Here is a 12,684-nt window from a genome sequence, read left to right as displayed (position 1 = left end):
TTGTGGCTGCTGTGTGGCTGTACTGGACCTGTGAAGGCAACTGCCCAGTGCAAGAAAAGCCACGTTTGGCTTTGATTTCTCTTCCTGGTGCCTGCTGCAGGTGGTAAGTTCCTTGGGCAGCAGTGCTGGTGCCTGCAGGCTGCCCCAGCACCTCTCAGCACAGCCCTGTGTGCTGCAGGGAGCTGCACCAGCTGGCAGGCAGCAGCAAGGACAGCAGCTTCTTCCTTTGGTGCTTCTCAAGTGATAAATAAAACAAGCTACTCCTTTCACGGTGCTGCTTCTGAACAGCCTGGTGCTTTGTAGCTGCTCTAATCATGCCGGGTGCTCCTGTGGGTTCAGGTTGAAACGCATGTCACGGGCTGCATTTGTCCCTGCCCTGTGTCCCACTTAAAACTGTTGTGTTTTCTAATCTTTCTCTCCCTTTCTTCCCATCACAGAGCCAGCTGTTGGTGTTTGGAAGGGCCCTGCAGAAGCACCAGACGTGCTGGGCTGGGGATGACTGACTTGCTGCAAAGCCAGGAGCCAAGGAAACCCATCCAACAGCAAACAGAGCTGCCAGGTGATGCCAGAAGCTGCAAGTGCCAGCCAAGTTGTTGTGGATCTGGTTAAGCACAGGTTTTCCTTAGCCTGGAGAAGCTGGAGGACTGTCTGTGGCATTTGGGGTGGTGCTTGGGGCTGGCTGTGGGATGCTAGTGCTGGGTTCTGAGGTGTTGCCATGGTTTTAGTGGCATGAGATGGGCATTTCCAGAGAGCTGCTGTGTGCCTGGGCTTGCAGGCTGTTCTGTGTCTTGGCTGGAGCAGAGGAGAGCCTGGGATGCCCTGTGCTGGTGGGTGGGGTGGAGAATGCCCTGGCAGGACCCTGCTGGCAGAGGAGAGCTGGGTGTGAGGGGGGAGACGCTGAGCCCTGCTCTGCCCCTGTCACTGGGAAGCACCACCAAGCCCTGCTCCTGCAGGGTGATGCTGCTGCTGATGCCTGATTCTGTCTCAGATGGTTTTTATCTGCCAGGAAACAGGATGCCAAGGCAGTTCAGATTTAGGTAGTGGCAGCCCCAGGAACAACTACTGAATCTCCTTGTAACTGCACAGATACTGTCACCCTTGACATCTCTCCCTTTTTTTGGTTGAGGCTGAGCTCCTGAGCTTTGCTGAGTCAGGCTTGAGCCTCCATCCAAAGCTCACCCATCTTTCCAAGGCACTGTCTCCTGGCAGGCACAGCCTTGGCTTCTGCCCTTCCCAACCTCCATGTCAGAGATTCCCCTTGAACTGTGGTCAGCTTCTGGAGGCTTGGGCTTGTAAATTTTCTTTTGCATTGACATAATGACAGCTGGCTGGATTAAACTAAAGAAAAAGAAAACGCAGGAGGCATTACACTTGTTGGGGTCAAGGGTTTTGCTTTCTTTCAAGAGGCAGTGAAGATAATACAATCTATTCTTTTCAAATTAGTTAACTACACAGCTAATGTCAGGGTCTCTAAAAGGCAGGAATTTGAAATAGTGCCTTGATTTAGAAAAGACTAAAGAAGCATTGCAGGGTTTGAAAGTGAGATGCAAATGAAGTAAAAAATGAGGAAAAATGGTTTCAGCTCCCTGCACAAACTAACAAATTGATTCCCAGCATGGGGATAAAAAAGGAAGAAGATAAACCCAAGGCTGTGTGTTGAGGTCTGTGCTACCAAAAAAATAAATCTATGTTCTCCCTTGCAATGGGTGATTGTATTGCTCAGAGTAACGCAGGGGAAAAATGGCTAAAAGGACCCAACATAATTTTCCTTCTTTCTCAGAAGAAAACTAATATGAACCCTCTTTGGAACAAAAGGGGCTGTGGGCTGCTTGTTTAGAACTTCATGACTGGACCTTCTTAAGGTTGCAGCTGGGTAAGTGATCTCAGTGCAATTATTCAGTAGGGAATGTAAAAATTTTGATAACACTCAAAGTGATTGAGCATTGCAGTCCTTTCTTGAAGTGAGCACTTCATGGGTTAAAAGGGAGGTAGGGAATGCTCCCATCTGCACCTCTTCCATCCTGTGAGCTGTCTGCCAGCACTTTCCTCTTCTCTCTGGAACCTCATTGCAGCCTTTGCAGCAGCTCTGTGTACTCTGCAAGGCACCAAAAGTGTCCAGTTAACTCTGCCTTGATCTGGTGAGTGCAGCAGTGATGCCAGGAGAGATGTTTCTGATGTGCCTCTTGCAACCCCCCAAGGTCTCTGGTTTTGGTGCTCAGCAGCCAGAGTGTGCCTGTGCTCTGAGGTCTCATCTCAGAGGCTGCACTTGGGTTTGTTGGGGGATGCTGCCCTGTGTCCTTCCAGCACTGCAGCAAAGGGGAGGTTAAAAATGCAACATGCCTGCCTGTTGCCCTTGGCTGTATGCTCATTTGCTTCTGCAGGAGGAGAAGAGCTATGCAAAGAGCCTTTCCCAGGGGATGGAGGAAGGATTTCAACTCCCTGCACAAACTAACAGTCACCTGTGCCTGTAAAAGAGCAGAGTTTGGAGCCTGGTCTGATCACACCCTGTTAGGACAGATAAGGGTAGCTGTTCTGAAATGCTGAGGTGCCTGACTTGCTTTTGTGCTGGGCTGTGGGCAAATGTGTCCCCTCTCTGCTTCCTTGGAGGTGCTGCAGTTCTTGCAGGAGCGTTGGAGGCAGTTTCACTCTGTGTTTGCTGTGTTCACTGTGTGCTGCCCCTGAGCTGCTGCTACATTTGAGACAAGGCACTGCCAGCCAGGCATCACCAGTGTCCTGCAGATGTGGGCAGTGCAGCTGGTTCCTGCTGCCCTGGGGCAGGGGCAGCACAGCAGCTCCAGATGGGTGCTGGGCATTCCTTTGTCCCGCTGCTGTCAAGGCTGCTGTGGTCTCTGGAAACCCCCACTGCCTCCTCCCCTGTGGACATCCCTGCTGTTGCCATGGGGGTGCTGGGGCTGGCTGGGAAGCCCTGCTGCTCCTGAAGGAGAGCCACAGCCTGGCTGCCTCAGGGATCCAGTGTGTGAGTGTGCCCCTGCAGAGTGGGCAAAGTGGGGGATGCTGGTGACCTCCCCTGTGCTGGGGTGCCAGGGGCTGCATCCCTTCTCTGGAGGGAGGGTGGCTTTTGGTGCCCAGGTTGTCTGGCACCAGGAGGGAAAGCTTGGGAGCAGAGCTGAGTGGAGACTCCTGTATGCAGTTAGAGAAAATAAAAAGGCTAGGCTGCTGCAGGGGGGTGAAAATTACTCATAGCAGGGTCTCCAGACATACCCCATACCTGAAGGGTAGGAAACAATCAGTGAAGTTAAGGCTTGTTCTGTAACACCTTGGGGTTACACCCAGTGCTGTAGTATTAGAGCAGCAATCCAGTAAACACGGAATATTTACTTTTCTGGCAGCCAGTATTTGTGTGTGTGTGCTGGAGGAGCAGGTTTGATGCTGGAGGCAGCCAAGGGCAGGCTCAGTGGTTGTATTCCTGCTTCTGCTTCTGGCTGGGTCCCCGGCTCCAGTTTGGTGTCTCTGAATTGAGTTAATACCCATGGTATTCCAGAGACTGAAACTCCTTTGTGAGAACTGGGCATGAACACATATTCACTTTGATTGAGAAGCTTTGGAAGTCTAAGATTGAACCCTCTTGGTTGGGATTGAGGTTTACAGAAGCATTGCAAGACCTCAGCCAATGCCCAACCTCTCCATGTCCTGACAGGTGGAGCAGCTGGTCAGGATGTGAGCACTGTGCAGCCTGTGCTGTGCACTGAGAGTTGATGCTGCAGAAGTGAAGGGATGGCTCAGAAAGGGAGTGGATGGGTTTAGGGATGCTGGGAATGTCCCATGTTCCATCTTGGGGATGCAGCTGAAAGGTGCATTAACAAATCCCTGCATGTCAGCAGAATGGAGGGGACTGCTCATGAGCCAGGCAGTGTTCAGAGGTTCTTATTGCTGCCCTAAAGGGAAGATGTGAAGGTGCTTTTATTTATCCAGTACAGGTCATGGTCAAAACAGCTCAGCTGGGAGCAGGGTGCAGGTCCTGTACAGACCCTTTTTTTCTGCCTTGCCTGGAGCAAGGAGTCTCAGTAGTAGCTGTGAGCCCACAGCATGAAACAAATCTTTCCTTCACTTTAAAGATGGTTCTTGTCCTTTTTTTCCCCCTCCAGATACTGCTTATGCATTGCACATTAAATAGTCATTAGCTAAAAGACTCTGTCATCCAGGGAGCAGAGCTCCCCAGCCAAGGCTTTTCCTGAGCTCTTGAGCATCCAAGGTGCCAGCCTGCAGATCAGGCTTTTTCTCCCTTGCATTCTCCTTGCAGCAGTCTGGGAGATGTAGAAATGACATTGTCTGGGCTGGCAAGCTGGGTCATGGCTTGGGTCCCCTCCATCTGCCTGGCAGGGGAGGAAGGTTTGGGCTGGAAAAGCACATGGTGAGTTCAGTAGCAGGGACACAGCTGGGTGTGAGAGCAGGGCTGTTGAGTTGGAGAGTGGGCTGAGGTGCCAGCATCACGTTTGGCACTGTGTGGGTTTCATATCATTTCTACCATGCAATTCCATGGATATCCTTTCCAGCAGTTTCCTTTGCTAAGCACCTGAGGCTTCTCTGGCAAGTTCTCTGAGCATGAAATCTGGCTGCAGCTGTGCTCTTTGCCTGCAGCAGAATTCACTCCTGTGCTGAGCAGGTGAGAGCCTCTGAGGCTGGTTCTGAGGAGCTGTGGGAAGGAGCACAAGGAGGCAGCAGCCCTGTGAGTGCATCTCAGACCAGGTGAAAGAGATTTGATGGCCTCACCTTGACCTGTGTCTCTAAGCTCTGCCTCCTGAGCAGGAAGCATCCCCCACCATTCAGCTTCCCCTGCACTTCTGCCTTGGTGTCTTGAGTGCACAAGGGTGTCACAGGGTGAGGTTTATTTGCCCCAACTCTCCAGTTTACACTGAGCTTTGCTTACACTGGACATTGTCCAGGAGATGTTTTGGAGTCAGTCTCCACAGGCTGGCTAGCTGCAGAGCCAGCTATTTTTCAGAGCTCAGATCCTCCCTGACTGGATTGTAAATTCCTAAATAATGAATGTTGGTTTCCAAATGGAGGGTTCCTTGCTCCCTGCCAAGCAGATGTGAGGATTGGGTTTGCCTGTGGCCTAGAGTCTCCTGAGAAGCTTTTGTTTATAGCATCTGTTGTGCCAAAAATGCATGAAGCTACCTGACAGCAGAGATGCTCTTGCCAGTTGGGTGTCCTTGGCTGCTGTGTGTGTAAATGTGGGCCTGGTTGATTGGAACAAGCTCATCAGAGGGTATTCACCAGGTGCAACACCAAAGGACACCCCCAAAGGCATTGTCAGAGCTGTGGCAACACAGAGATTTGCCTGCTGCCCTTTGCATTGATATGGTCAGGGTCCTCCCTGGGTGACCAAAATACAAATTAAATTCTTGCTTCAGTGTGGAAAGTTCTTCTTTACTCCTTAAGCAAAGATGTGATGGGCTTGTCTGCAGTGCCTAAAATTAATTTACCTGAAGCTTGTGGAGCAAATGCCACTCTGAGGTGCACTTTGTAATGCTGCTGCAGTCACAGGAACCAGCTGTGCCACCTAGAACAGCAGAGAAAAATATGCCCAGGGCTGGGGTACAATTCCTGACATGTCTCAGGAACCCCAGGTCTATCAGAAGAGTGGGCCAAGCTGAAGATCACCAAGGACATCCCAGATTCAGCCTCCTCAATTCTCCCTCTATTCCAGCATCCACAGCTAAGCAAGAAGTCCCTTCCATCACTGCAAGCTGCACTGCAATTTTATAACCCATTTACCTACCCAGACTGATCCTTAGACCAGGAACCCAATTCAATCCTGCTGAGCATCACAGAGCTGAGGTGGGGAGCATGGAGATCTCCCCTCATGGGACAGGAGCTGTGCTGGGTTGTGGCTGGTGTTTCATTCTATCCCTGCAGGGAGATCAGGCTGATTTCTTAGTTCTGCTTCTTTTCCACAGGTCTGGGAGACTGACCCATGGAGGCTTTAGGGAAGTGGAACTATGGGGTAGGGAAGAGCTTCTCTCCAGGGCTGGAGGGTAGGGGAAGCTGCTAGACTGGGCGGGGGGTGTGGAGAGTAGAAACTATCTGGAAATGAGCACTGTGGGCATGATGGACAGGCTTCATTTCAAGTGAAATGAAATTGCAGTTAGAAAATTGGAACAAATAATCCAGTTATTCTCAAGACCCTGTAATAAATCACTGAAATCCAGATTAATGTATTATTAGATTTCTCTCTTGAAAAATAGTTATTTCCAGGCTTAAATCCCAGTTCTTGCTGCAGCATGTCCTGGTATCCATAAGACAGGGCTCTGCCCTCATGTTTCATGTAAGAACAAAAGGAAACAGCAGCCTTGTGGATTATGTGTATCATGCTGTACCTGCTTTGAGAATAAAGGAATGGAGTTACAGAGTTGCTTGTGGGGGTGGATAAAACTTGAGGGAAAGGAAATAGTCCTCTTTGTGTAGACAATGTCTTGTTGTATAAAGCAATAAAAATATATATGGAAGAGAAGGAAGCATGAGAGAATATAATCAGAGATTTTACTTACGGTCAGGATGCAAATAATTTTAGTTTAGGGCTGGTCTCCCAAGTCTCTGAAAATAAGAAGAGGGCAAATGTTCCTTGGTCCAGTTTGCTAGAAAGGGAAGGGACATTATTTCAGGTCTACAGTGCTTAGTAAATGTTGACAATGTTTGAGTCTTTTCCATGCTTGAAACCACCTTTTGGGTTTTCTTTTCTTCTTGCCCTTTCTTGTACACCCACTTTGTGTGACACAAAGGGAGGTGGTTGGGAAAAGGAATGACCCTGTTTACCTGTGCTCCTTGTAAGATAAGGATGCTAGAGGAGAACTGCCACCAGGATCAAGTCTGAAGTGGCCCTGCTTTCCCATATGTTGCATTTCTGTTTGAACGAATTGCTCATGTTCCTTTAATGGTTTCATGCTTTTATTTATGCTGTTACAACTTCTAATGCCTATAGGAAGCCTTGAATTTGGATGTTACTAAATGAAAATTAGGACCCTCATTCTCCATGGAGAAATGCTCTTGGGCAGTGTGGTAATTTCACGCCTGGAAGGAGTCATATTTGTTGGATAATTTTTGTAACTTAACCAAATTAGCCTTGAGAAACTCTAGTTGTTAATCAGAATCTTGAACTCTCTGCTCCATTAGTTAGAGACATTCTTGCAGAAAGGGTGGACACTTGGTTTGCAATGCAGGGAAGTGCTCTGGTTTTGTCTGCACGGGGGGCAGCAGCGTCCCTGGGTTTGAGGTTGTTCATAACACTGAGTCCTCAGCAGGGCCAGACTCAGTCACATCAGGTCAGCTGCTCTTGAAAAATTAATCAGCCAAGTGATGTTCACCTTCCTTCTGTACTCACAAAAAGAAGATTCTTTTGGTGGGAATTGAATTCCTGAGAATATTCTGAAGAGTTATTAAAGACAGCTTGGATATTAGTAAGAATTTGGTTAATAATTACAGTAAATAGGGTTCCAATAGTCATGGGAGAAGCAGTGGAGGGAAAGGTGAGAAATGCCAGCAGGCTCTGGTGTGTCTTGGTGGCCCATGGGAAGCAAGGTGGGGAGGCCTTGTGTTCTCCAGTTCTGAAGGATGCCACAGCCTGGAGACACCAGTGTTAAAGAACCTTCTGAGCAGGTCTCCTCAGTGACCCAGCAGAGTTTGTTGTCAGGGCTCATTCTGTAACTTAGCACATAGACAATGGCCAGTTCCCACACAGAGGCACAGAGATGTGCACATCTGTATCTGTGTGCACAAAGGTACCCAGTGAATGTTCCCCTGGAGTTTGGTGAAATTATCACATCAAATCTGTTTGCACTTCTCAACAGGCCAGAGTCCTGTGTCCAATTCTGGGCTCCTCATTCAGGAAAGACATTGAGGTGCTGGAGCAAGTACAGAGAAGGGCAATGAAGCCAGTGAAGGGGCTGGAGCCAAGTTAAACCAATGTCCAGCTGAACCATGAGGGTGTGCTGCTCTCCATCCCCTTTGTGTGGCACTAATTCCTTCTGTCAGGCTGGACACTCACCTGTGTTGCTCTCACCAACCTGCCTTGGGCACCTGGCATGTGCAGGGCAGCTCAAACTCTGCCTGGAGCTCTGAGAGACAGGGCTGGTCCCAGCTAGAGCAGGTTCCAAACCAGCTCCTCTGTCCCATCTCCTGTGGGAGCACAGATCCAGCCCAGCAGTGGGGTCAGGGCAATTCCCCCTCCCCACCCACAAACGCCCCTTTGCTGACTGGAGCTCATTGACTGGAGATGTTCTGGTGCTGGGGCTCTGTCAGGAGATCTCTGTGTTCTGGGGAGGGTCTGTGAGGCCAGACAGAGAAAACAAATGCTAATTAAAAAGAGAGCACTGAAGCTTGGCCCCATTGCTGTGCACTGCAGCCTTGGCACGGAGCTGCTTTCCTGCCTCCCTGGGCTCACCCAGCAGTGACATCCCCACATGGTGGGCTGTGAGTGCTGGGCAAGGATGGGGTTAGGGGAGTTCTGACAACTCCTCCCCACTCTCTGCAAAGGTCACCAGCTCAATCCAGTGAAACTAAAGAGGAAACAAATGCCCAAAGAGCAGAAATCCCCAAACATGTCACATCAAATCACAGAGAAGCTAATGGGGCAGAGCCACGTGGCTACAGCATGTGCATTCTGCTCTATATCATTAATTTACTGATGTTAAATATTTCAGCAGGTAACTTCCAGGGCTTCCAGAACTGTCCTAGTGGCTGTGATCACAAATTATTCATCACTGGCACTTGAACAAGAAAAGCCTTTTTGAACAAGGGTATTTCTGAGTCTCATGCCTTTTTTTTTTTTTTTTGCCTTTCAGCTGACTCCCTCTGCCTTTCAGAAGGAGATGTCTCTCACCATCAAGCAGAGGCTGGCCAGCACTCAGGAGATGAATCTGCCCCAGGTTGTCCAGCTTCAAGACAAGAGCAAGACCTCCATTACAAGGTAGCCTTTCCCTGCCCTTTTCCTTGCTGTTTGATGTGACATTTGAAGAGGGTGTGTGCTTGTGACAGGCTTCCCTCCAGCTCATTGAAATACCTCAGTGTCCAGGTGCTGCTGTCACTTCAAACTGCTGCTGGTGGTGGAGTTCCTTCTGCTGGGGGAAAGGCAAAGCATTTCTCCCCAGCGAGACATTGGAGCCCTGATTTGTGCTAAGTCAACACAAATAACCTCTGCTGAAGCTGGTGGGCTTTTCTGGAGTGTAACTGTCATCCCTAATGAGAGAGGGCTGGGGGAGGACACAAGGGAATGAGATTGCCATTCTCCATTCTTCTGCTGAAATGGCCACCTCTTGCTTTGGTGTGGTCACTCTCAAATGCCTTAGGGTGCAAGGGTTCCCTCCACAGTGGCAGCATTGGCCTTTGGAGGCTGAGGGCCTGTGGTGATTACTCTGATTTAACAAAACTAATTGCATGAAAGCGTCAGGAACAATGTGTATAACCCTGATGGGGCGTTAGATTTTGCAGGCTGCCAGATGTGCAGGGAGCTCACCCTGGGCAGAGGGGAGTGGATGTGCTTGACCTGGATCACTGTTTGCTGAGGGGTGGTTAAAGCTGCTTTTTTAGAGGCTCAGCCTAAAAGATGGCTGAGATAGGCTGCTGAAATTGTCAGCAAGAGAGCTGTAACAAACTGGTTAAGGATTGCCCTGGATGGCACAGGAGGCTGGGAATGCCTCACACAGATGCACAAATAGCTGGCAGTGAGCTGCAGCTCCTCACTTCAGCCAGCTGTGACCCTGTGGAGATGCAGGAGTCCTGCCTGTGTGTTCTGAGTGGAACAGGGCAGCTGGAGAGGGGAGGCAAAAGCAGGGAGGGGTTTTGTCAAAGTAATGTCTCTGCTCAGTGAGCATTTGCTGTGGTATTGCTCCAGACATGCCTCTGCAATGGAATTAAATACAACACCAATAATAGATTACAAGAAAGCAGCCATTTTAAGCTCATGGATAAAGGAGATACCAACTCCAGTCTTACTCAGGTTGCCCAGAACTGCTGAGAAAAGAGCTGAGCTTTATCCCCATCCAGCATTCAGCTCGTTTGTCTTTTTCCTAAGTGCTGTATTACTTTCTGTTTCTCCTTACCTCCTCTGGTATGGTTCTTTTCTTTCTGGTGTCTAAGCATCACACAAAAAGAAGTATTTGGACTTGTGTGGGACTCTATCTCAGAGTAAAGGTCATCCCAAAATTGTTTCCCATGGAGCCTGATGTAAGTTCTGGGGTTTCACTTGCTCCAGAAGTACTCAGGGCTCTGTCAGTCACTGTCCTGGATCTCTGTGACACCATTAGCACATGGCTCTGCTAGAGGTAAGCGCTGCCTGGGATTTTGGAGAAGGAAACCTGGAGAAACCCCTGCAAAAAGAGCAGCTTGGCTTGAGCCTGCTCAGTGTGGTCCAGCAGCTTTTGATCAGTCCAGGGCAGAGGTGGAAGAGCCGCTGTTTGCCCAGTGTGAGCTGGGCAGATGTACTCACCCAGAGGCTGTACTGCCCTGGGGATCAGTGCAGAATCCTCCTCCCAGCACCTGAACCTCTCCCTGCTCTCTGTGGCCTCTCCAGCTCTCAGCAGCTGGCCTGGAGCACAGCTCACCTCAGCCTTGCCCACCAGAGGTGATGTTTCACAGCTGAGGTCTGTGAAGTGCCACTGGCTCTGAGGAGCAGGGACAAGGTGAGTGCTGGGATGTGGGGGTGTAACACTGTGCAGGAAGGAGAGAGTGGAGGTAATTCCAGTGGGCTCCAGCACAGCAAGTTACCTGCTGCAGCACATCCACAGTGAAACGTCTCAGCACCTTGGTTCTGCAGGATGGTGGAAATCTTCTTCCCTGGGGATTCTCCCCTGATTTTGGCCATATGTTGGTGGTATCCAACCCAAAGGACCTTTTCTAGCCCCTTTCTTTCCCCTGAAAGCCCTGGGTTGATGGCAATGTTGTGAGGGGTACAGTTCTTACTTGCCCTCATGCTTTACCTCGAGTGTGCACCATGCCCTGTGGTTCCTTGGTTAATCTTGGTTCCTGGCAGGATTCTCTGCCTCCCTAAGCTTATTTAGCTGCCTCTGTGCAACCTGCACTTAGAGCTCAGGTGTTGAGTTTCCTGTACACTTTATTCTGGAATTAGTTATAATTAGTGGCATTGGCACTGCAGGAAATGTGTTTTGAAACAGCCCTGGAATTGGGCTGATTTAGCAGAAGCAGTGGGAGGCCTTTAGGTGCCATTTCAGGCTCCTGCTAAGCTTAATTCACCTCTGCTCAGGTTTTCCAAAGGCAAGGTAATGTTCTGCTTTCCCTTTGGAGAACCACAGTACCCCCAGAGCAATGTGTTCTTGAAGGTCTCTACCTTTGCTTGAAAAAATTGCAATTGTTTTGCAATTTCCCAAGAAAGTTGAGAAGGGAAAAGTTGAAAAGTGTCAGCAGTTGTGTTCCACTGTAAAGAGGAAAACTGAGACCTTTCGAATTTCAGTCAGGGGAACATTTTCTCAAAGGGCACTTGTGCCAAGAGCAAGCTGGTAGGAAGAGACAGGAGAGAGGAAAGGAGCAGAGTTCAAGCTTTTCTCCCAAAGCACTTTCTTAGACACAAGGATTTCTCTTGATAACTAACAGCAAAATGTAGTGGAAGTAGAGAAAGGCCAGAAAAAGAGCAGTGTAATTAGAGGTGGTGTTGAAGAGTAAGATGTGTGCATGAGAGAAAGGCAGGATGGGAAGATGGAAGAGTGATAGGAGCAGGAGAATTAACCCCTTCCCCAAATCTACCTGTTGGGAGAAACAAACAAGTGGCCAAAAAAAGCTGTTGGGGCATAAGACAGGTGGAGGAATAACAAGAGAAGTCCAAATGTATCCTGGTTTAAAAGGTTTCAACAGGGACATGGCTGCAAAGGGGAGACCCCTGGGCAAGGAAGGATGCAGTTCTGGAGCCTCAGTTATCCCTGGAGAGTACTGCATCATTCCTGCTCTGGCACTGAGCTTGGGAATATTGAAAGGTGCAGCATGGATGTCCATGCCCAAGTGATTCCACTGGTGGGGTCTGCACTGATTCTGGCACTTCTGCTGCAGGTTTCCTCTGCTGATTCAAATTTCCTCAGTTTCTCTGTTCCTATTGAGCCTTTTGGCTTCAGCTGCTCCAGTATCCATGCAGCACACGAAAATGTTTGTTTGTCTTTGCCAAGTACAAGCCAACAGACAAACAGTGAATGTGTTCTGCTCATCCTTCCTCAAGTGGAAAAGGACATCTGCATTACCATTTCTACCACTCTCAGTAAAAAATAATGAACTTGTACAGCTGCATCTTGGGATTTGTATGCCCTGAAAGGGGGCATACAAATGTGTGAGCTGTTAATTTCAAAATAATTAATTTTGAAGCTAGTAAGACTTCAGCCATTGGAAGCACTGGTGTAAAAGTATAATCTGAGGAAAATACTTGGAGTATTTAAGTGCATAAAGACAGAGATGATAATCCCAAGAGACGTTATTGTATTCTAATTTTGTTGGCCTTTAGTAATGTCCTGGAGAAAAGCAACATTGTGTTCTGTCTCCAAGGTTTCTCACCAGATTCCTCTGAGTCACACTGACTTAGACAGTAACTGAGGTGGTCTGCTCCATAAAAATCCAGCTAACAGCCAAGTGTTTTCCAAACAGAGGCTCTGTAATTATTCAAGTATAGAAGTTTTTCACCTGTTTGCTGTCAAATTGCTTTTCTGTCTTCTAGCTGCTTCCTGCCACCCT

At 48.9% G+C, this 12,684-nt stretch overlaps 1 protein-coding gene across 2 annotated transcripts in view; it reads left to right on the top strand.

Annotated features, from left to right (window-relative positions):
- The first annotated feature begins 440 nt into the window (after window positions 1-440).
- HYDIN (HYDIN axonemal central pair apparatus protein) overlaps window positions 441-12,684 on the top strand; it is a 61,578-nt gene continuing 49,334 nt past the window's right edge. For both annotated transcript variants that reach the window (XM_077185143.1, XM_077185142.1), the window contains exons 1-2: window positions 441-559; window positions 8,802-8,926. In XM_077185143.1, the coding sequence (XP_077041258.1) occupies window positions 496-559; window positions 8,802-8,926 (189 nt within the window). In that variant the 5' untranslated portion in view covers window positions 441-495. The remainder of the gene's footprint in view (window positions 560-8,801; window positions 8,927-12,684) is intronic.

Source organism: Agelaius phoeniceus, chromosome 12 (assembly GCF_051311805.1).
Source record: "Agelaius phoeniceus isolate bAgePho1 chromosome 12, bAgePho1.hap1, whole genome shotgun sequence".
NCBI lineage: Eukaryota > Metazoa > Chordata > Aves > Passeriformes > Icteridae > Agelaius > Agelaius phoeniceus.
The sequence above is the reverse complement of the archived record's forward strand: the minus strand, read 5'-3'. Positions and strand labels throughout refer to the sequence as shown.